General features: G+C 35.5%; 1 protein-coding gene across 3 annotated transcripts in view; it reads right to left on the bottom strand.

Annotated features, from left to right (window-relative positions):
• Nucleotides 1-24,122, bottom strand: part of SACK1B (scaffolding CK1 anchoring protein B) — a 79,819-nt gene that overhangs the window by 8,849 nt on the left and 46,848 nt on the right. For all 3 annotated transcript variants that reach the window (XM_087438732.1, XM_087438730.1, XM_087438729.1), the window contains exons 3-4: nt 4,692-4,856; nt 3,818-3,942 (exon numbers count right to left, since the gene is read on the bottom strand). In XM_087438732.1, the coding sequence (XP_087294858.1) occupies nt 3,818-3,942; nt 4,692-4,856 (290 nt within the window). The remainder of the gene's footprint in view (nt 1-3,817; nt 3,943-4,691; nt 4,857-24,122) is intronic.

The raw sequence follows: 24,122 nt of genomic DNA, 5'->3' as shown, positions 1-24,122 counted from the left end.
TGATATGTAAATGGTGCAAGTAGCAGATGTTCAAAATATTTTATAGGAAAATTTAAAAAGAAAGTTATAATAGAAGGGTTGGAAGATATAATTGAGAAAATCCCCCAGGAAGCATAATACCCCCCACCCCTGGATGAAATTGGAGGAAAAAAACACAATGGGAGCAGAAATCTAGTTAATAATAATTCCAGAGAGACAGACAATCAAGTTGAACACAAGAAGAAATTATCAAAGAATAAATAAGAAAACTTCCCGGAATTGAAAGACACCCAGAACAACAAATGAAAAAAAGCCTAGACCTAGAAACATCATAATAAATTTGAGAATAGTGGGGAATAAAAAAGAAACCCTAGAAGTTTCCAGAAAAAAAAAAAAAAAGTTATATGAAAAGAATGGGAATAACAATTGTTTGAGACTTCTCAACAGCAATTTTGATTGCAGGCAATGCCTTCCACTTCTGAGGAAAAATGATTCAACTTAGAGTTCTATCCCCAGTTAAGCCATAAATCACCTAAACTAATGAATTTTTGCACTTAAAAAAAATCCCATGCTGATGGAAAGTGTTCTTGAGCAAACTTGGGAGAAAGACTGTGACTTGGAAACAAAAATGAGAAAAAATACAGGATTAAAAATGGGAAACTGTGGCTCAAACAATGCAGGAACACGGGAAACACCAGGACCCCAGCTGAGCTCCAGGTGAAAGACCTGCTAGTCCGGACTGGACATCACAGATTGTTGGTAGTAAATGAGCATTTGGAAAAGTTGTTCATGTGCCAAGAAATCTGCAGACTCAACAGGAAAAGAAATATCAATAGATAAATAGAAAACAAAGACAATGAATAAAAACAAAGCAAAATGGTCCTTATTCACTTTATACAAAAAAGGAAATGTCATAAATCACTGCACGGCTCATCAATGATCAATTCTGACACAATTTCAGTAATGTAAACCCACACTTCTCATTTAACCAAAAAATTGCGGTAAAACTGTATTGAGTGAATGGGGACCAGGAGGGTAAGTGGATATGAGTGGGTAGGAAATATAATGCCTCAATTATCATAATATAAAGTCAAGAGATCATATCTAAAAGTGATAGAGAAATAGCAGTATAAACACATACTTATAAAGAGAATGGAATAAGTATCAGAAAAACTAGTTAAAAGAATTAAATAATTGCATCTGGAGGTCAGGAACCAAGAGTAGATAGAGACGGAGAACAAAAACTATTGTTTGTGTTGCATATCTCTTAGTCATATTTGATTTTTAAGAATATGTGCATATATTTACTTGGATAAAAAATGAAATTAACCTACTACTCCCACACCCTCCAAACACACTGTCATACATTAGTCATGAAATGAGGAATGTGGTTATAAATTCACATGTTAAATAGTGGCTCAAAAACTCTGAGTTCCTGGCTGGGGGTTAGAAAGTGAGGTTTATGGAGTGAAAGTAGCAACAACACACTGGTTGTAGCATGGATCTTTAAATGTGACAATTTTCAAGTCTGATCAAAGATGGCACCTTGGAGCCAACAACTTCAATGAAACTTGACTTTTGAAAGTAACTTTTATAGAGATCATAAGATTTTAAAAAATAAAAGCTTATAAAATTCTGTCAGTCAATTTGTGGACAATAGTAAATATCTTCCAGATTTTCATATGACAATTTCAAATGAAGGTATCCAATTCAAAATTTGATTTACACACTCTGATATACAGTATATAAGTGTTTTATCTCATCAATGTTAGTATCATGATACGGCAAAACACCTGTTGTGTTTTCCTGATAAAACCATCATCGTGATGAGTGATCTGTCACACAATGTGTGACTATGTTGGGTACAGACACAAGGCCTCTTTAAAAATGCTGGGAATTTAGAATATGAAGACATTTTATGACAAAGAATTTTGAATTAAAGAAAAAGGCATTTTGAATTTGCCTATGAGTAAAACAGTGGCAATACTAGAATATGAGAGGCCAAGGCTGTTTATAACCAAAAAGAAGTAAATATTTTTAGCCAGTTTCTATGAAGACTGGTTCATAACTGTTCCATCAGATCCTGTTAGAATATTGTTACCAACAGGAAAAGTCCATGATAATTAGTCAGAAAAAACAAAAATGACAAGAGCTGACAACCATTAATTTTTTAAAGAAGTATACTTAAAATTAACATGAAATAATAAAGAACATAGAGTTGTTAGATAATAGTTTAGCTGAATTTTTATAATCTGTGGTCCTGGGCATTCTATATTCACTTCCATAAATAATAATTTAAATACTGCCTCTGGCTTACGATAAAGATAGAAAGATAAAAAGTTTTTGTTGCTGTCGTGTTTGTTTTTCCCAGCATCAGTTCTAAAGTAACTCAGCCACAGTCATCTCAACTTATAGTACCTAGTAATACCTAGTGGTAGCAAAACAAAGTTGAGGTGAGAAAGCATTCATTATGATGAGATTAACTAATAAACACAATATTACAAGTCAAGTGAAGTCCCAATTTTAATTAAAATTGCAATTAAAAACCCTCTAAAACCAAGTGGGTCTGAACAAATACATACACATATAATGAGTCTTTAAAAGGACTCATTAATTTCAAGCCCTAGTTGTAATTTCTGCTCTTAACAAGTTTCCCTTTAGAACTCCAAACAGCATTTTCATAAAAGGGTCCCTGAGCTTAAAGAGAAAGCTAGCAAATACTAACAGTTAAAACAGGCCCAAAATAATAGCTAACATTAGGAACCCTGGATGCATTAACTCATTTAATTCTTACAACCATGACATGAGGTAGGTTCTACAATGATACTCATTTTACAGAGGAGCAAACTAAAGTACAACCAAGTTAAGTAACCTGCCCACAGCTGTCCACTTCGACACGCTGCCTCTGTCTGGTGGATGTTTTAAATCCTTAAGAGAAGAAGGACAGGTTCCCCTCACACTGTCCTGTTCACATCCATAGCTCTCCTGGCTTCCTCCCTTCATCTTCAGTAATGAGTCTACTCAGGCCTGGTGACCTAGCAGTTCACATGTATTTGTGGATGTTTTTATCTGCCTGTTGACACAGCCTCACTGTGTACCCCATTCAGGGCTGGTGCTGGGATTTATAAGGGGGTTGTTAGGGCAGCATTTGTACTCTGGAGCCAGCCTGACCCGGACTGTGCTGCCAGCCCTGGACTGCCTCTGGCCCTCAGCTGTGGGGTTTTAGACAAGTCACTTAACCTTCTGGATCTTTAGTTTTATCATTTATAAAATGTAGAGGAAAACAACTGCCTTGCAGATAAGTCATAAAGACTGGGGATGAAATATGTAAGAGCCAAGCTTGAACAGAGTAGATATTCCACCAGTGGTAGCCTTGAGAGATGCCAGAGAGGAGCCTCTGGGGCTCAGTAATCTTGTCTAGTGTCGACCATGGCATTTTTAATAGCCAGACTCTTAAATGCCTTCTTGTTAGCACTGTAGTGACCACACGATAATGATCAGATTCTTAGGAATACTAAAATAAGAACAATCCCTTCAACAGGTTCTTCAAAGTGATAAATAGCTTCTATTTTTATGAACAATTGTTATTAAGTCCATACTACATACTGTTTTCATGAGTAAAAACACTTATAGTATTATAGAGCTGGAAGAAACCTGAGATAGTAGTCAAACCCCCACTTTTTGGGGATGAAGAACTTGAAGCCCAAGGAAGTAACGTGACTTGCCCAGTGTCCTAATGTTCTTTAGAGGCACAGCCTCTAAACAGATTCCACTGAAATTTGAAACAATAAATTCTACAAATGATTGATAACACTGGAGGTAAACACAATGATCTTACCTGTAAGAACCATACATAACTTTTTGGCAATCCACTAGCAAAAATTTCTGTTCCAATTTTCCATGAAATTTTGCTCCTGTTTTTGAAAGATAATCTTGGCCTTTTACGGTCCGCACTCGAATATTCTAGAATTATATGTAAATATAAGGTAAATATTATGCTTAGAAAGGGGATATTTTGAAAAGTAAAATATATGTCCATATAAAACCTTAATACCAAACAACCATACTTGAAATAATTTTTAAAAACACATAACAAAAAATAATAACGAGAAGCAAGTTTTGAAACGTCACCCAAAAAAGAAATACTCAAGGGAAATAGTCACTTAAAATATGTATTTTAACATAACTTAAATAGGAGATATTACTTTTCATTTATACAGAATGGTTTCATGAATCACTTAGGGTCCTACTGCAAGAGATCCTTTTAGATTTTAGTAGAATGATGCCAAAATAACTAAAATTGAAAGACACTCTTCTTTTAAAAAGTCAAATGTAACTGAAAACATTACGCCAAATGTTTGTGATAAGCAACATCTACTGAATGAAAGAATCACTTGAGTCAGCAGTTTCAAGGTTGCACATGCAAAATTGAAGCATTAATTATGACGGGCAGCAAAGTTAACTCAGAAACTTAAGTGCCCCACCATCAAGAAAAGCACCAGATAAAATCATCACGAAGATGTATGTTTTCAGTCACATTCCGAAAAATACAAGGGGACCCTTCTGTGATCGATCATTATACCACCTTAAATATATATATATTTTTCTGTTTTACACTTGGAGTAATACAGTTTAACATGCCTTAAATTCAGCTGAGATAAAAACGGTACACAAAATACTTAAAAAAAAAAAACAACACATGGAATTCTTACCCTGAGACGCTGAAGTTGCCAGCCCTGTTTCTCAGTCATACTTAGGAAATGATTAAAGTTGGACTCATCGAGCAGAATGTATACAGATATCCCTCGAGTTGATGCTTCCACTATTTCTTTGAAAATGTCCACATCTGTAAACATATCCATCACTAAAGCAATAACCTGTTGAAGGTAAGAATACGAAACAATTTTAGATACCCAATAGAAATTGCTTGCTTTCAGTAAAAACTGGATAACGTAGAAAATGATTAAATACAAAATACATATAAATATATACATAAATATTTGTGCAGTTTTCTAAAATAGAGGATAAAAAGTATATTGGAAATAAACAAATGACTGTATACAGATTTGTAAACTAACTAATTTCATACCAGCGTTAAGTCAAAGGGAATCTGCTTTTCAGTAGTTTATTGTGTGAAGGGCAAATTCGAATCATGTATAGCAAGGTTGCCTATAGGGTAGATGGAGGGCACAGATCGACAGAAGGTGGAAATTGTTGCTACAATTTTTCATGGGGAAACATTTCCAGGGATAAGCAAGATTTGTGGAACTAGCTGTTAAGAATAAAAGTCTTGGGGAACTAGGACAGAGGAAAAAAATCTAGAAATAGAAACATAGCTAAGACTGGGCCAAAGACAAGAAAGGGTATAAGAAGACTTGAAGACCAGAAAATTAAATACATGTGCCTAAAATTAGCTTAGCAGACAGAATAAGCAAAAGAAAAAAATGGACAAAAAAGGCGATATGATTAAAAAGGTAAATGCAGAGATAAATATCCTAAAGAACATGTCCCTAAAATTGAGATAGTCCAGGTCAACTATTGGAAACAGAACCATTATTGACTCTGAGAAGCAATGTGAGTGAGATAATGCTCAAACAAGGGGAAATCATTCAAATGACCACCTACTATGCACCAGACAAGAACAAAATCCCTGCCCTTTGTGAAGTTTCCATTCTAGTGGGGGAAGAAACTATATGCAATAAATATAATAAATAGATCAATATGTGATAAGCTATAAGACGATAAGCTTACTGGGTAAAAATAGAGGAGGGTAAGGGGGGATCATGGGTCCCTGGAAATCAAGAAGGAGAGATTTAGGGCTTTGAGGGTAAGTCTCTTTGAGAAAGTGTCCTTTGAGCAAAGAAATAAAAGGAATTGAGGAAGTCATCAACATGGACATCTTGAGAAATTGTGTTCCAGGCAGAGGAAACCAGCAGTGCAAAGGCCCTACATTAGGAGCACGCCTGGCACGTTCAAGAAACAGCAAGGAGATAGTGGAAATGAAATGAGAAACAGAGAGGGTAATCACAATGCCTTGAAGGCATTATAAAGCCTTCAGCATTTTTTCCTGAATAAGATTGTAAGCTATCAGAGGCTTTTAAGTTGACGTAAAAATATGATCTGATTTATGTTTGAAAAGGATTGTTCTGGCTACTATGTTAAGAACAGCCTTTAAGAGTAGGAGCCAAGGTGGAAACGGAGGGGCAATTAGAATTACTGGAACAATTCAAGTGGGAGGTGATGGTGGCTAGGACCAGATGGTCCTGGTCCTAGTCACAATCAGTGATGAAGAGAAATGGTCAGATACCGGATATGTTTGAGCCCAAAGAACTTCTGAATGGATTGAATGTGGGATATGAGAGAAAAAGGGGGAAAAGAGGATGCCTCTAAAGTTTTTAGCCTCACCAACCCGAAGGAGTGAATTGTCCTCAATTGAGATAGGGAAGAATACAGTTACACTAAATTTTAGGTAGAAGATTAAAAAGGCAAGCTAAGTTTGAGGGGCCTAGATATCCAAGTGGAATGCTGAGTAGAGAAGTCTCGGCCAGAGAGGTCAACTGGATGTCAGTGGTGTAAAGATGACAATTAAATCCAAATCACCAAGGGAGACTTAACAAATAGAAAAGAAGACCAAGGACTGGGCCTTTGGACAAGAGGAGGTACCAGCAGAGGAGACTGAGGAAACTAAGAGAAAGTGGCAACCCAGAAGCCAAGTTAAGACAGTGTATCAAGAAGGAGGGTGTACTCAAGTGTGTCAAACCCTACACAAATCCTTATGTTACCAAGTAACATAGGATTAAGAATTCACTAGATTTAGTAACATACAGGTTATTGATGACTTCCACAAGTGTAGTTTTAGTGGAGCGTAAGAGTAAATGCCTTATTGGAAGGGGTTTAAGAAGGCATGGGAGGACAGATAGTGGAAACAGCAGGTACAGGCAACTCTTTTTGAGTAATTTCAATACAATAAGAAGCAGAGAAATGGAGAGGTAGCTACGGGTGAAGCTGGGTCAAGGGAAGTTGTAATTTTTGTTTTGTCTTAAGATGAGAGAAATAACAGCATTTCTGTATGCTAATGAAATGCTCCAATAAAGAGTAAAAATTAATGATGCAAGAGATGGTGGGAGGTGGGGTGGGGAAGAAGAGAATTTCTGGAGCAATGTCTTTGAGTAGGCAATAAGAGATAGGATCTAGGACAAAATTAAAGTGATTAGAGCACAGAGAAGAAAGACCAGTAAAAGATTATCTGTAATGTCAATCCAGAAGGCCAAGTATAAGGGTGCAGATGCTGGGGGAAGGGCAGATGTGGAAGTTCTCTTCTGAATGCTTCAATTTTATCTAGGATGGTAGGAAAAGGAATAGACTACAGAAATATAGTATGATTGCAGGAAGCATTAAGGACTCACCAAGTCATAAATTTAAAATGAGACCAATCAACATGGTTGTGAGTTATTCTCCAACTTTGTTCATCTGCAGGGGTGCAAGCATGGGGCAGGCAAAGAGTTTGATTTAACCATGGATGTAGTTCTGGCCATGAGACTATAACAAAGGGAGAGAAGGAAGTGGAACTGAGGGTGTATGTAATGTGGAGTGGCTAAAATGATTGACCACGGGATTGAAACTAGATAAAGAGAGGAAGGAGGATGTCATGAATGTGAGAGGCAGTGAACTGGGAGTGGGATCTATGAACTCAAGGTCTTGCTGGGGTTAAAGGATGGTTAGATATTAAGGAATTGTTAATTTTTTATGTTGATAGTAGTATAATAATAAAAAGATATGTCTTATCTTTTAAATATACATATTAATACAGTTACAGATGAAATGATATATTGCTTTGTATTTACTTCACATTATAATAAATGAAACAAAACTGGCAATGAATTGATCATTGTTGAAGCTGGTTGATGTTACATAAGGGTTCTACATACTATTCTCTCTACTTTTGAAAATTTCCGTAACACAAAGTTAAAAAAAAAATTAAATAAAGGAATATTGGATATTAGCAGGTAGCAGAGGAAGTAAGCCAGAAATATAAGTAGAAGTGGTAGTCAGGTGGGGATGTATGAATCAGGTTATACAGGATCTGCAGTTATAGGCTATGATACTATCAAGGATTTGATTGGAAGTCAATGGGTGAGGTATATGTAGGACAAGATCATGGGAGGAGAGAAGGACAAGGAACTGGTCTTTAGAAGGATCTCTCACACATATACTGCAATTGCCAGGAACTGAGAGAGGAGTAGTGCGGAAAAGAGTGATAGAGACCAAGGAACAAAAACTGTCAAGAAATGAGAGGAAATGGAATGACCTGGGAATAGACACATGGCAACAACAGCCATGGAAATGTAATGGATACAATGCAAATGTTTGAAGATGAAGAAAGTCATGGATAATATATAAACTCATTTTTATTTATTCTTAAGAAGATATTAAAACAAAATACTGGACCATGCTCAAATTATACAAGTTGATGACATTCTTCAAGCAACCTGTGAAACATCTTCTGATTTTCTCTAGAAGCACAATTTCAATCATCCTAGTGGCCTCTTATGATCTTTTTCTTATTTACAGATGGTATGAGGTGCCAGAAGAAAAGAGAAGCTAGTGATAACAAGCTCACCCATGTCTTGTGAGTACTCTTTATGAAGTCAAATATGTGAAAAACCTCCAAATCACATCCACAGATATTAATTAATGCATTCAGTATGTCATAATGAGTGGTGTGATGATGTATGGACACTGAGATAAAGAAAGGAAAATTTCCATATTATAAACTTATTTTACAAAATAACTTTTAAAAATGGATGTCTGGGGCAGTCTGGCACTAATTTTTTTCAACTAGAAAGGAATTTTTAAAATAAAGAAACATTATGATACAACATGATGTTCTTTAAGAAATTAATCAGCATATCTAAAGAATTTATTTTTAACTTGCCAGATAGTCTCATGTAACAAATTACTTGAGATTTTGGAAATGAACAAAAATACATTACCAGGATAAATAAAGGTTTTTGTTTGCAAAAAGTAATTGAAGTTACTCAGCCAGTGGATGATTCTAGCACACCAAAGGTAGAACAAATGACAGTCTCTCTTACATGACAGATAATACACGCGCCAGGATCCAGGAGAATAGATTACACATTTTTGACAAGTTTATCTGATGTCAACCGAGTCAGGTAGCTTATCAGGACGTCTGGTTCCCTGAACTCTCACTAGATATGTTGAAAAATTATATAAAGTCTGCAGAAAATTTCAGCTGTGCCAAGAAAGGCAAAATAAAATGTAGCTCTTTTTTTACAGTGGGTTGCATTCCTGGAAAGGAATAATAGTTAGAAATGTGGTATGCCAAACCTGATCTGAAGGTATTACATTCCCAGTTAGTTAACTAAATCACACTGTGCTGTAGAAATGACCACAATGACTACATATAACGAAAGAAAAGTTATATACCTGATTAGTATAAGGCTTTTCAAAAGGTATATCAACTGATTTTACGTCAATTCAGAAACCAGTTACATTAAATGGTATTCATTAAACTACCATGACATTATACACTATTTAAATTCTTCTCTTGCTTTTTCATTAATTCCTGTTTTATTCTTGCTTTATAAATTGAAAAAATAAACAAATAAATGCATTCATCAGCAACATGAGACTTAGAAAATTTTATGGAGATATTCCAGGTCATTTTTAAGAGTGGAGTGAAACTTTGCATCTTTTAGTAGTTTCAAAGAACCTGACTCAAGATTGTTGGTTTTCTCTCATATTTCTCACAGTAGTAAATTTTCCTGAAGTGACCCAAACACTGGAGGTCACACTGAATTAAAATATAAATACTGACAATGAATTTACGAGAAGTTCATATTCATGACACAATTCAAGGTCACTCAGGAGAATGTTGTTAAGTGACACACTGTAATAGTAATTCAGAGGAAAAAAATTGCGTTATATGTGCATGGTTGTTAGTAGTGGGTACATAGTAGAATGAAATAGACTAACGGAGCTTCATGAATAAGCCTTAAATAATGAATAAAGATTATTTTTAACCATCTAAGCTAGAAGATTAGCATTGCAAAGTCATAGAAGCAAAGATTAGAATGAAGATGATAGTAATATTTCAATAAATGTTTACTGAATTAATCTAAAGTTAAACACAAAGATCATTACACTTATGAATATGGAATAAATTTAATTAGGATTTACACAGATTATGAAGGATCTTGAAAATCTGACACATGTTTAAATTTGATCTGACGAGCAATATAAATCCTGAAAAAGAAAATATCTGGTCAAAATAGTGTCCTGGGAAAATGCGTCTGAGGGCAATATTCATATTGAAATATCTAAATTCTACTGAATCATATTGACTGAAGAAGATTATGAAGCCCCCTTTATTATTTTTATTGTAATGTTCATATTTATAAATGCACTGACATACCAAAAAAAAATAGTGAGGTAGAAACTAGTGATAAGAAAGATAAAAAGTACAGAACTGAAAATTGATGATAGTTTTGATAGAAAATTTTCATTACAACGTTGACACTGAATACTTGCATTTTCTTAGAAACATGCTTCACTATCTTCAGAATTCTAATTTTGAACCCCAAATTGTTTTCCCCTTTGTAATCCATTAAAATAGAAAGTATCAGCAATATGCTTCTATATGACCTAGATACTTAATGAAATGTAAGTATACTTTGGGTTAATGTTCTGTAGTCATAGAACTGTCATTATAACCCTCAAAATTGAAAAATTGGATATTATACCTCTTATGCTTCAAAATACTAAGCACCATTTGAAAGGATTCGGACTTCCTTGGTAATTGCCAGCATAGATACAGGAGGATTTATTTTTTCCAACAGAAGAAAAGCTAATAGGGAGTTCAAATTAAAATAAAACAAAAAGATCAATGGAGCTCTATAATAATTGTATTTATAACAAAAGTTGACACAACTAGAAACTAACTTTAAGAAATGAGTAATAGAAATCAAGGGAAATGATCACTTAGGGAATATATATTTCTCAATCTGTAAAGCCTGTGAAAAGCAATGTGCTAAATGGATATCAGAAAAAAGAGAGGCTGATAATAATAAGTGCTTTTAGCCCTTATCCTTCTGCAGCCTATGTAAAAGTGTCCATTTTGTGTGAAATTTTATATATAAGATATTGTGTGCACTATAATATTGTTTAGTAAATTACAGCTTTATATTCTGAATACCTTAATTGTTGCCAATATTTAAGTATCTATACTAATAGCTGTATTGATACATCAACTGGTTTGGTCTGCCATAAATTAAGTGATCTTGGGGAAGTCACTGAAATGATTTTGAGTTTCACTGACCTCTCTTAATATTAAGTAAACCAGAGAAGATCTTGCATGTACTAAGTTCTAAAATTTTATGTTTCAATCATTATTCATTCACTCTCAATTATCCAACCATTGAACTAAAATGTACACTGCACTTAGTTTATAAAAACCACACCAATCACGACTTTGTGAAAGCAAAAAAAATTTTGAGTACTGTAATAAAAGCCAATAGGAGATGTAAAGTGGAATGTTTGGGCTCCGTTATGGCAACAAAATAAATTTGTAGAACTAGTACGTATGTTTCACAACTCAGAAGAGAATTCACATAAATTATTTCCCACATTTTTTGCACTGTATTACATGATAGAAAGTACTTATGCACCACTATTACGGACTGACTGTGCCCTTCCAAAATTCACAAGTTGAAATCCTAACCCCCAATGTGATGATGGTATTTGAAGGTGGGGACTTTGGGAGGTGATTATGTCATGAGGGTGGAGCCCTCATGAATAGGATTAGTGACCCTATAAGAGACTCCAGAGAACTCTCTGGCACCTTCCACCATGTCAGGACAGAGTAAGAAGACAGCTGTCTGTGAACCAGGAAGGGGGTCCTCACCAGACACTGAATCTGCCAGCATCTTGATCTTGGACTCCAGAACTGTGAGAAATAAATGTTTGTTGTTTAAGCTACCCAGTCTATGTTTTTTTTGTTACAGTAGCCCGAATGAACAAAAACGAATATTTTTATCTTTGTCATATTTAAGCACAGCCTTGTATCAGCTCTGTGCAAGTAGGAATCTTTGCTTTTTAAAATAGCTTTTACTCTAATACTTCAAGGAATTAGAAGGAAAGAAAGACTGAGGAGCAGGCCTAAAAGAAACCGCAAAGAAGAGCCGTAGTCCTTTTACAGATTTCACAATTCAATCCTCTTACATGTTCTCATTTCCCCAGCAGTTCCCAAAAAGTGCCTTTTCCTGAAACTTGGCCTGGCAAGGCTCCCTAGCATGGGCTCCAAAAGTCAAGAGGATCTAGACAGAGTAGTTACTGGTGGAAAAATGAGCTCAGGACTCCCCAGCCTATGCGATCACAGAAGGGGTCCACTTTACAGAGCCTAGGAAGCAGCTCTGTGGAGAGTCACACTGAGAGGTGGGAGAGAGAGAGGGAGGGAGCACCAAAGCCGATTCTTCTGTGCAACTAGCAAATGCTTACAACACCCCTAACTTTGTGCAAACTCAACTCTTGGTGTGTCAAAGGGATGCTCTTTCAAATAAAGATGTGTGCTCTGTCATCACAGCCTAAAAATGCTAGTCTATTCTGCTGCTACAGAAGAATCAGAGCCACATTTTAGTCAAATTCTGGCAACATTCATAAAAATAGAAGATAGTTCAATTTATATATTTATTTAAAAGTAATAATAGAATTTACTAGGAAACTACGAAGCATTCGTAATTTTTCAAAGATAAAATACATGCTATAGCACACCAACATGTCAAGGTACATACAGTATAGCGGTGTAGGTATATATTAGCATTACTTCACTAGGAACGCATTAAAATACCAAAATGTAACATTTATGTATGACTTTTTTTACTTAACTTTTATTATTAAAATTGTCAAACCTACAGAAAAGTTGAAAGAATAATACAAGGAATATCCATACTCACCACTAATATTTAAGAAGTGTTAAAATTTTGTCATATTAGAATTAATTTTATGTAAATGTATTAAGAGATTTGAGATCCAAATTCAGAATAAAAACTGAGATAAATTTGATTATGGCTAGAATTTTCACCCAGGATTTGGGAGAAGGCTTGGAGTGGATGCATAAGGCAACTTGTTAAAATAGAAGATTTACTAGAGACCAAAAGCCATTCATTAAAAGTAATAAACATTTCTCCACTTAATTTCTTAATAACTTGCTATTACCTTTCAATTTTGCACTAAAATTGTATGTGCAATTAGTTATTTTCACTGATGATATTTAAGAACTTACTATGGAGAAAAACAGTTTGTTATAGTAACTATTATTTTAAATCATTAATTTGAACCAAGCAAAGCTACTCAAAAGTCTAACCAAGGAGGTAAAAATATAGGAAAAGGTAGATTGTTATTATATTTTTAATTTTCTCTGGCTTTTTAATTTTCAATAAAAATGAGTATTAGCATGGCATTAAAATGAGAAATAATTTTTAAAAAATTATTTTAAATTTCAGAGGAAGCCATTAGGAAAGAAATAATTATGAACAGAAAATGTTTGAAATATCATTTTAGAGTCTTCTGAAAATTTTAATTATAAGTAAAATCTCTATGTTAAACTAAAATATATTTGATCTTCCTGAATAAGTGTTTTTTGATTATTGGGTTAGTTAGATCTTTCCATAATTAACTCCACATAATTTGAGTGTAATTATATTGTTATACCTAATTCCCCAGTTAGGTATAACTAAAATATATCAGGTGTTCAATAAATTTTTGTTGTGATAACAGTGGCCACATGGTGCCTGCTCTCAAGGAGCATAGTTTTATGAGAAATTCGTTCATGGAATTATAAGTCAATGTGACACTTGCTATAATAAAATTATAACCAAACACTGTAAGGGAACAATGGTTTCTGACTAAGAATTATATGTCATCAGTACTTGGAGCCTGCAGTGAGCGAAGTATCCCCTTAGATCTTGTTAAATAAGGGACTGAGACTGCCTTCTGAGAATTAAATGTCAGTGAAGAGTGGATCAAAGCATCCACACAGAGTCCCTTAGCAGAGAGAATGAAGTCTGCAGGGTATGACTAGAGGCAAATGAATGACAGTAACATACACAAAAGTAGATGCTTCAACGGCAGAATATGGCCATTGGTTGGTAAGCTGCAGAAACAGAGTCAGAGACAAACACTGCCCGTGTCGATTTAAGTACTGTCCAGAGGGGTGGGTGGGTAACCAAAGGCATGAACTTGACCTTTCTGTAATATAGGCCAGGTATACCTGGTTTAAATAACGGCATCTGAGCCAGATGCATTTTAAACATCAGGTAATGAGTTCCTCTTATTCTGATTTTGTGGCCTTCGAGTATATCAGGGCTTCCTATACATATCGCTTCAGAGAGAGAAGGAGCCAGCTGGATAACTCAAGTCTGTTAGGACAGTGAGCCCTTACAATGGGCACTGCAAAATGGCATTCTTTTGTCAGACATCAGTGTTCCAAACTTAGTCAATATGAATCTACTTTAAAGAAATGGATCTGGCTTTTAATTCTTAAGTCTAAGATCCAGAGTCTAGATCTTGGCAAATTGCCTGAAGTACCCTTTTTCCTGAGACTCTGGGGAGATCTCTTTTACTCTGTAACACAATCATCCACCAGCCAGGGATAGCTATTATCTTATCTGGGTGTCTGTCATGAAGAACAGAATGAAGGTCACTGCAGGCGGAAAGAGAAAGAGGGAAGAAAGGAGTAAGAATCGAGGTATGTTAGGAAAACTGTAGAACAGCGCATGAAGAGGAGGAAAAGTTTGGGTAACAGGAGCTGAAGCATTAGGAAGGCAGCACTACCGCAGGAACAGCTAGTGATGCAGTTTTGCTGGGACCTGGGAATCTGTTGAGGAGTTAGCCATAAGGCTGGAAAGATAGAATGGTCAACTTGTAGGGGGAAGCCCTTGAATGCCAGGCTAACTACAGATTCCATAGGCAAATGGGGAACCATTTAAAGCTTTATAGCCAAAGAATTATGCAACTAAAACAATACTTAAGAAGATTAATAAGTTAGTATATATGGGATGGGTTAGAAATTGGAACATCCACCAGCAGGTAGAAGAGTTAGAGGGTTTCAGTCCTAACATAGCATAAATGTATAAGATCTTAAAGTGGATGGTGGTAGCCGGAACAGAAGGAAGAGATGGATGTAAAGTTTAAAGGACGATTCTACAAGACTCAATGGCTAAGTGCTTGTGGAAGACACAGAGAGGGGCTAGTTAGGGATTGTTAGGGGTTAGAGACGTGAATTACATGGAGAATTATTGTACCATTATAAGAAAACCTAAAATTCAAAAGTAGTATTTCATATATAAGGAAAGTCAAAACAATGTGATAAATAATGTGCTAAAAAGTTGTGCTCTTTGTTTTTTCTATCCACTTATCTATCCATCTAGCTATCCATCCATCCATCCATCCATGCTTTTTTAACCATTGAAACTTGAGCATTTTTAGGCATCCAGGAGAAGTTGGGTGGACACCAAAAGAGTAAAATGGGAAAGAGGTGATTCGGTTGATGGCGTAAGATCTCATTAATGTCAGAAAGGAATGGGATGAGCAGAGGAGGAAGAGCTTGCCCTAGGATTAGGTTATACAAATGTGCTCAGACTATGGGGAAGAAGAGAATGGGTGATAACTGAAAGAAATGTTTTGATGGTGTGTAGGGTATGGTGAGAGGAGGAGAGGGAAACAGATTAGGGACTGTCACCAGACGCCCTTAGCACACGCTTCACAGTTGGAGGCAAAGTTTTCCCCTGGGTGTATGGCCAGTGAGGGCTCAGACTGTGGGCTTGTATGGGAAAGAAAAAGATTCAGAATAGCTGCTCTGAGGAACACAGTAAGAAGTTAATGGGAAATTAAAAGTTTTGCAGTGTCACAGAAAGAGCCTAATTGAGGTCAAAAACACGTAAACTTGAAGTTGACATTTTAGGAAGTTTTTAAGAAATTTTCCAGCAATGCTCAACAGCTGCCAAAAGACATTTATGTTAGGGAAACTGGGGAAATTTCAATACTGACTGGGTATTTAATATTAATGATTTTTTTTTTTGGTTTGATAATTTATGTTTTTTAAAAAGCCCTTATTTTTCAGAGAATCACATTGAAACAATTACAGAGGAAACACAAATGACCACAAGTTGATACTTATTGAAACAGGGTGGTAGGTACATAAGGATTCATTACATCATTCTCTCTTCTTTTATATATGTTCGAAAACTTCCATAACAAAAGGATACATAATTAAGAAAGTATCTAGACTTTCAGGCCATCCATCTTATTCCTCCTTCTCATTTTTTTCTATTTTTATCTTATTAATTCATATACCATCCTTGCTAAATTTTCCCTTTATTTTTGTACTCATTCTTCCTAATTCACTTTTCAGCGTTTCCTTTCTTCCACAAATGTCTGTCTCTACACATCTACTTGAATTTGGGATCTGCCATTTTCTAGCTGGGTGAACTAAGAGAAGAAAATTAACCTTTTTAAGCCTCAAATTTCTCATCTATAAAATCAAGTAAATAAATCTTATCCCATAGGATTATTGGGAAAATTGAGATGATGAACATCAACTTGTTAGTAAGTTAGTAAGTAAGTAAGTTAGTAAAGGATACTAAGCATTATAAGCACATGGCAAAGGATCATTAAATAGTTGGTATTATTAATAAAAATGTTGGTGATAACACAGCTTGAAAAATAAACATTTTTGTTTTATTTGAGCAGAACTTTTTAGTCCCTAATTTAAAAAGAAGATGAGTGAAGTGTTTCACATTTCTCAAGCCATTATTTTCTTAATTTATAATGTTGACCTTAATCAAATACTCCCCAATAATTAAAACAACAACTACAACAAAACAGAACACACCTTTCTATTCCTGCTTTAAGAGGCTGCATTCTTTACTTGCTTTAATGTCAACTATAAACAATTAATCAACCTGACATAAAAAAATCAAACATACTGCATAGCAAAAATACCACGAGTCCTATTTATTCAACAGTAATTTCTATTTGAATAAGAAACTTAAATATCAAGGAGTTACATTAAAGTCATGAAATACTGCAGTAGCATTTTTGTATTTAATGTAACTCATTCCTATGTCTTTACCCTATAGTAAAATTATATGTACTTAATCCTCTGTTTATTTAACGCTACTATTCTTTTCTCTTTTGGGTAATTTTCACACTACTAGCTTCTGTGAATTGTGTGTTATTTTTCACTTTGATGCCTGAAAGATGAAAGACAGCATACCTTTAGTGGGAGGGCACAGTCATTCCAAAAGCTAAGAGATATGGGAAATAATTTTCAGGGGACTATCAAGCTAAATTGAAAAACTTTAGCCATGTTACTTAGAATATTTCTTGAATAATCCCTCTCCTACACACTTCAGGTTTCTTAAGTATTTTTGAACAACTAATGATAGTCATTCTATGCAGATAAGCAATATACAGACACAAAACACCAAATATTTTCCAGTTGGGCTATAGTAATAAGGCAGATTTTGCATTTTATTAGCAGCTATTTTATTTTCAAGTCTTCAATAATATGATTGAAATCTCGTTGTCAAAATCTGCATTTTATCTGCTGGGAAAATAGTATAAAGTATAATTTATTTATTTTCCTAGAGTAGGTTCATGGGAAGGAACTTGTCAGAATTCCAGATTGAAAATTTGTTTCTGTTTATTACATATTTTACATCTGAAAATTGAGGTTTTATCAAAATTGGGATTGCCTTTATCAAAAGCTGAAATAACCATATATATTCCAACCATTTTCATTAGATTAAACCAAATTGTTTTATCTATAAAATTAAGGAAGTTCCATGTCCTTATGTATCACCCTTGATTGATATTTGATATAAATACATTGTTTGAAAAATAAAATATGTTCCATATAAATACATCGTCGAGTAGCCAGTAAAACTGTAAATATAGGCAACATGGAAGTCAATGATTAAAAGAGAAGAAAAGAATGAGACAAGGACAAAAAGGAGGAGAAAAATGACATTGAAAATTCTCTTGGAGTAATACGTTCAATTTGGTTACTATACCAAATTCATAAAATGGCATTTTAAACCTCATTTAAATTCCAAGTATTTCCAAAGGCCAAATAATTTCATCTTTTATTTATAAGGATACAAATAATATTTAAAAGGAACTTCCATTCTAATGAAATTCTAGGTAGAGTTTCAATTTGGCAAGTGAAATATTTTTTGAACAATTTAAATACGCCCATAATTTAGGTTTATTTATACTTTGAGCATAGCATTTATTTCATTCAGCTTTGTTGCTTACTAATTACTTTCAAGGGAGTAATAAAGTACCAGAAGGTGGGGAGTATATCTCAGTCCTTTTTGTATCCCCATCAACTTACCAATAACTCAATAAAATTTATCACATTATTCATGTTGTTTCTCCAAAGCATCAAATGTAGTTATTTTCAAATAGTAAACAAGGAAATATTTTTTAATGAATATTCACATTTCTTCTTTTAAATTCTTATGATTTTCTAAATCATGGTACTCTTCATTTAAAACCTAGAATTCTGGGAAAGAGGAGGGTTGGAGCACAAGGACTGTTATTATTACTGTGTTTACTGGTCTTCTGTTTCTGGTAATATTTTATGTATGTACACTTGTATGAAATAGCTAGAAGACTCCTAAAGATCATCTGCCGGCTACTCAAATGAAATATGTCCTGAAATGTATTCTAAATGCCACAGGTAATAAATGCAGAAAACATGGGTCCTAGTAAGTTGGGAATAATAATGCTTGCACTGTGGAAGGTGTTAATAAGAATCATATTTCTCAAAACAGCCCTATGATTTGAGCTAGACAGCTACTATTACACACCAATGGTATCAGCAAAAGCTCAAGATCACAGAAACTAAGATATTTATTTAGGATCACACAGTAAGTGATGAAGCTACCACTGGAACTAATTTTCTTATAGTCCAGTACTCTATTATTACACCATTTGACCCCAGCCCTCTGTCTGAATCAGGGGAAAATATATATATACCCCAGGGCCTTCCAAGACATGGTGACCATTTCCTTTGGTAGAATCCAACTTGATCCCAGATGTGTGATCAATGCTTCATTGATAATGAGATGCAAAAAACCGTTTGAAGCAGAGTGCCATTCTTGAAATACAACTGTGCCCCATGTTTTGAATCTTGTCTCAAAGTTCTGACAATGATATTGTCATTGGGTTAAAGTAGTGTTCAATTCTCCTTTGTCTCTATAGTCTGTGTAAAGCCATACTGAAGCCATTCTGGGTCAGAATCTTAGTCTCAAAGGCTCTATTCCAAATGTACCTAAACTCATTATGGATGATTTCCAATATATACATAAGTGATATGCGATATGAAAATTATGATTAGATTTTTTTCTAAAAAAGTATAGCTGAAAACTGGTTATTTGAAAAATCCATCTCATTAATCAATTTAAAAATTAAAAATCAAATAATAAGAATAAATCATATATGTTCATCACAATAAAATGCATGGAATATTTAAATAAGACAAGTTTCAGAATGTTTAAAGGAGTTCTTCTCCATGGCGGTAGAGCTATGATTTAGGAATATTTCTGAAAATGGAAGAACCTTACCTATTCAAGAGTCAGAATGCCAACACTGTAAATAGAATAGCTCATGAAAGAAACTGCTTAGTTTCTAATAAAGAAATGGAGGAAAGAAGAAAGTGGCATGAGGGAATAAGGAATTTGAGGGTGAATAAAATTCCTGAATATAACTTCTATTAGTAGAACATCTTTTTTTTTTTTTTGAGGAAGATCAGCCCTGAGCTAACATCCATGCTAATCCTCCTCTTTTTGCTGAGGAAGACCAGTTCTGAGCTAACATCTATTGCCAATCCTCCTCCGTTTTTTTTTGTTTTTTCCCCAAAGCCCCAGTAGATAGTTGTATGTCATAGTTGCACATCCTTCTAGTTGCTGTATGTGGGACGCGGCCTCAGCATGGCCGGACAAGCTGTGCATCGGTGCACCCGGGATCCGAACCCAGGCCGCCAGTAGCGGAGTTCACGCGCTTAACCGCTAAGCCACGGGGCCGGCCCAGTAGAACATCTTTTACACAGCATTTTTGCCAGTATTTTCTCATGAAATCCCAAGAAGGCAGAGATCTCCATTTGGTCAACAAATGGGGTAGCAACAGCTGCCTTGTGTTTCACAAGCATCAAGTTCACTTATTTTTATCTCCCTCTAAATTCTGGGAAAGGACAGCCTTAAGTAAGTAATGGTAATTTTTTTTTATCCCTTGAGTGGATTTTCTTTCATAACAGGTCCTATATAACATCTGTTTAACACCATTCCTTTGATAAAAATCATATGGCCTCTTACTCAAGCTAAACATGTTATCATAATATTTATGGCATTCTCTTTCCAAGCCATTACAAAAAATGCGTTAGCATTAGAAATTGAGATTCTTCAAATGTGAATACATTCTCTGAAATTTGGTCAACACTACCATGTTTAATTGGAATCCTGCATAGAATAGAAGAAATTCATTCATTGAACAAAGGCATGAATTAGATCAATTCTGACCTCCGAGGTGCCTTCGGACTTTGAGATTCTATGCTTCTATTAAAAAAAAAACTTCATAGAACATTCCCTATGAAAATATTACCAAGAATTCTCTTCTACTTCCTCGGTCTCCTGCCATTAGGAGGCTCCTTATATAACAAGCTAATGAGATGTTAGGTATAGAATTGAAAGTAAAGATCAAGATATGAGAGCAAAGAGAATAAGAAACTGAAGTGGTACAGCACTCGGCTTATGAGAATGACTACAAAAATTACTCAGAAATGTTAGCCATACTGAAAATTTTTACTTTTATATTTTAGCAACATTTAACAATGCTTTAGAGTTGTTTGGCTGTTTTCCATGGTAACATTTCCAAACAATTGAGATCAGTAAATAAAATTGCTGTCTAAGAAAACTAACATATTCTTAAATACCATTTAATTGAATAAAACAACAATAGGAATAATCTTCTTTAGCTTAATTAAAAATATAATAAGACTATTCTAGATAATGGCTTTTCTACACTAAGGAAATAACAAAAAAGGCAGGAATATGTTTCTAACATTTGTTTTTTTATAGTTAACCAGCACTCAAGAGAAGGTACAGGATGTAAATGAATGCATAGCACATATTAAAAAGCAGGCTTTCTCCATATAACTGTAATGAGGTTTATAGTTGATGGTACTGTTTATCCTAAACACACTACAGTGGAATAAAACAGAATCTGGCACTTTATAAAACAGAATGAATTTTAATATAATCAGGAAAGAATGTCTAACCAAAAAGATTCATAAATACATATTGAATGAAAGAGATTGCAGAATGCCTGCTGTACCAGTGAATGGATATTTCACTATGTTGTTAGTTAGTCATATTTTACCTGGACTTAAAGACAATTCTTAGCAATATTATATCAAATCACTATATATACATATATATATATTTTTTTTTTCCTGGGAAAGATTTGCCCTGAGCTAACATCTGTTGCCAATCTTTCTCTCTTTCCTTCCCAAAGGCCGGGTACGTAGTTGTATATTCTTGTTGTAAGTCCTTCTAGTTCTTCTGTGTGAGCTGCTGCTATACCATGGCTACTGACAGATGAGTGGTGTGGTTCCACGTCTGGGAACCGAACCCGGGCCACCAAAGAGGTGTGTGTCAAACTTTACCCGCTAGGCCATCAGGGCTGGCTCTCAAATCACCATACTTCTAAAATCACCTATTAATTGTGGGAATAGTCAATAACTCGTTTTGCTTTGACTATATACGATACTAGATTGAGTTCCGAGTCTAGGAAAAAAATGAGTTTTCTCTTAATTTAAATTTAGATGATCAAAGCAGAGAAAATAGATAAGGAAGCGCCAGCTCAATTCAGCCCATATATGTGACCTATATGGGGTCATTGTCCCAGGTTCTGGTACTTTTATCTGCTCTTAATAGTACAAGTGACCTAGCTTATTTCTAAATTAAACCAGACATTCTGTAAGTTGTAGTCCTTTGAAAATTCCATTCAAATGGAATTTACATTCTCCATAGGGATACAAAAGGATGAACAGCTGAAACACAAGTTTCAGATTCTTAATTTAGTCCTTTCAACACAATCACAGGTACACCGATAGCTTCACGTTGGAGCGGGGCGGGAACCTGCTTCCTGCGGAGTGGATTCCCGGCAGCTGATCAGTATGAAACCAGCTATGAGAGGCAGAGCTGGAGCCAAGAGCGATTTCACGCTGCTCCACAGCCTTACCTTTTCTCTGCAGCAAGTAACTGCTCTCTGCTTACTGTAAGTCCTTTTCCCCGCCTCTCCCTCTCACCGTGAGTGGAAGCAGAGAAGACTTTCCTCTGAGGAAGCAGCATGACAGCAGCAGGTGGCCTGCGGCTACTCCTCACATCTGCCCACTCGATACCTGCCTTCCACCTGGCCTCTGAGAATCATAGCCCTGCCTTGCCAGAATGTCCTTCCTGCCTTTCCAGAATGTCCTTCCTTTTCCTTACAGGCAATTAATGCCCCCGCTCTCTCTCTTTTTTTTTTTCGTGAGGAAGATCAGCCCTGAGCTAACATCCGATGCCACTCCTCCTCTTTTTTGCTGAGGAAGACTGGCCCTGGGCTAACATCGGTGCCCATCTTCCTCTACTTTACATGGGACGCCGCCACAGCATGGCTTGACAAGTGCTGCACTGGTGCACACCTGGGATGCGAACGTGTGAACCCCCAGCCACCGGGGCAGAGCCAGCCCATTAATCCCCTCTCTTCACCCCTCCTCTCTCCTCTTTTCTCTTCGCCCTGTCTCATTTTCTCTCTCTCTTTTTTCCTTTTTCTGTCCCTCTGGATATATTTTTTCTTCGCTTCTCTTTACTGCTCGTCTTCTCCACAAAGTAGTTTTTGCCCCCCACTACCACTCTGCCAACTTTGGCTTGTGTGAGGTTCATGTAGCCAGAGCTAAACTCTGGTTCTTACTATTTATCGGCCTCATAGCTCTAGTACTGATGTCATCTACTGACTCAGTCTCTGAATCTCTTAGTCTAATGTCTTAACAGTCAGAATCTCTTTGGCCCACCCATGGAACAAACACTAACAACTGCAATGGGCAGAGGTGGGGCCATATCCATCTGTTTATTTTTTGTTGAAAAAAATATGCACCAAGCTCTCATTCTCTGCCAGACACTGTGAGAGATATTAAACTGAGGCTGGAGGAGGGGGTCAGGATACCACGGAGGAGTGTTTATCTTCAATTATCTTAGAAAGAAGTGGGGAGGCAATAATCTAGGCTTAAACTGTACTTAATCTTTGGACAATAGTACTTCTAGATAGAAATGGTAAAAAACTGTAAATTCACACAACAGGGTACCTTAGGACTTTTGGAAGACGATGCTACTCTCTGCTTTTAAATAAGTTTTGTTTGCTCAGGTGGACCTGTTGATAACTGCCTGCTCTCAGCATAGTTACTGATCATCGCTCCCTAACACCATTAAATACCTGAGAAGAACAACTGCTTTGTAGAGCATTTTAAAAGAGAGAAATAGTTTTTTACTTACAATTTTTTAAAAACATTGACTCATTACTTAACAAGTGAACATTGAACAGAACAATATATAAACAAAGACTTTATTTGTGATTAGTCATAGGAGTCTTAAAATAAGAAGCAAATATCTTAGCCAAATGGGGTGGGAAAATAACAATCTAATATGCACAGGGCAGTTTTCAGCCTAACAAAGAACTCTTCTCCTAATCACACTGGATAAGGGCTGACGCTAATTCCTTAGTGAGGAGGAGCTGGAAGTGACATCAGAACCTACATTGTACACGCATGATCTATAAGCACAGAGAGAAATTCTAATATTTGCCTGGAAAATGAAATGTGAATATACAGAAAAATTCAGAGAAAAGAGTAATTGAGAAGTGTAATATTATACTAGAATAAAATAGTATGATACTGGCATATAAAAAATAGACTGGAAGAAAGGAATGGAGAAAAAATAAAGAAGAATGAGTAAAACACATATTCAAGATGCTTTTTCATAAAGATGATTTTAGAACAGGTAAGAACAATGTATTACATTAAT

Source organism: Ceratotherium simum, chromosome 13 (assembly GCF_057802395.1).
Source record: "Ceratotherium simum simum isolate JZ-2026a chromosome 13, ASM5780239v1, whole genome shotgun sequence".
NCBI classification, from domain to species: Eukaryota; Metazoa; Chordata; class Mammalia; order Perissodactyla; family Rhinocerotidae; genus Ceratotherium; species Ceratotherium simum.
The sequence above is the reverse complement of the archived record's forward strand: the minus strand, read 5'-3'. Positions and strand labels throughout refer to the sequence as shown.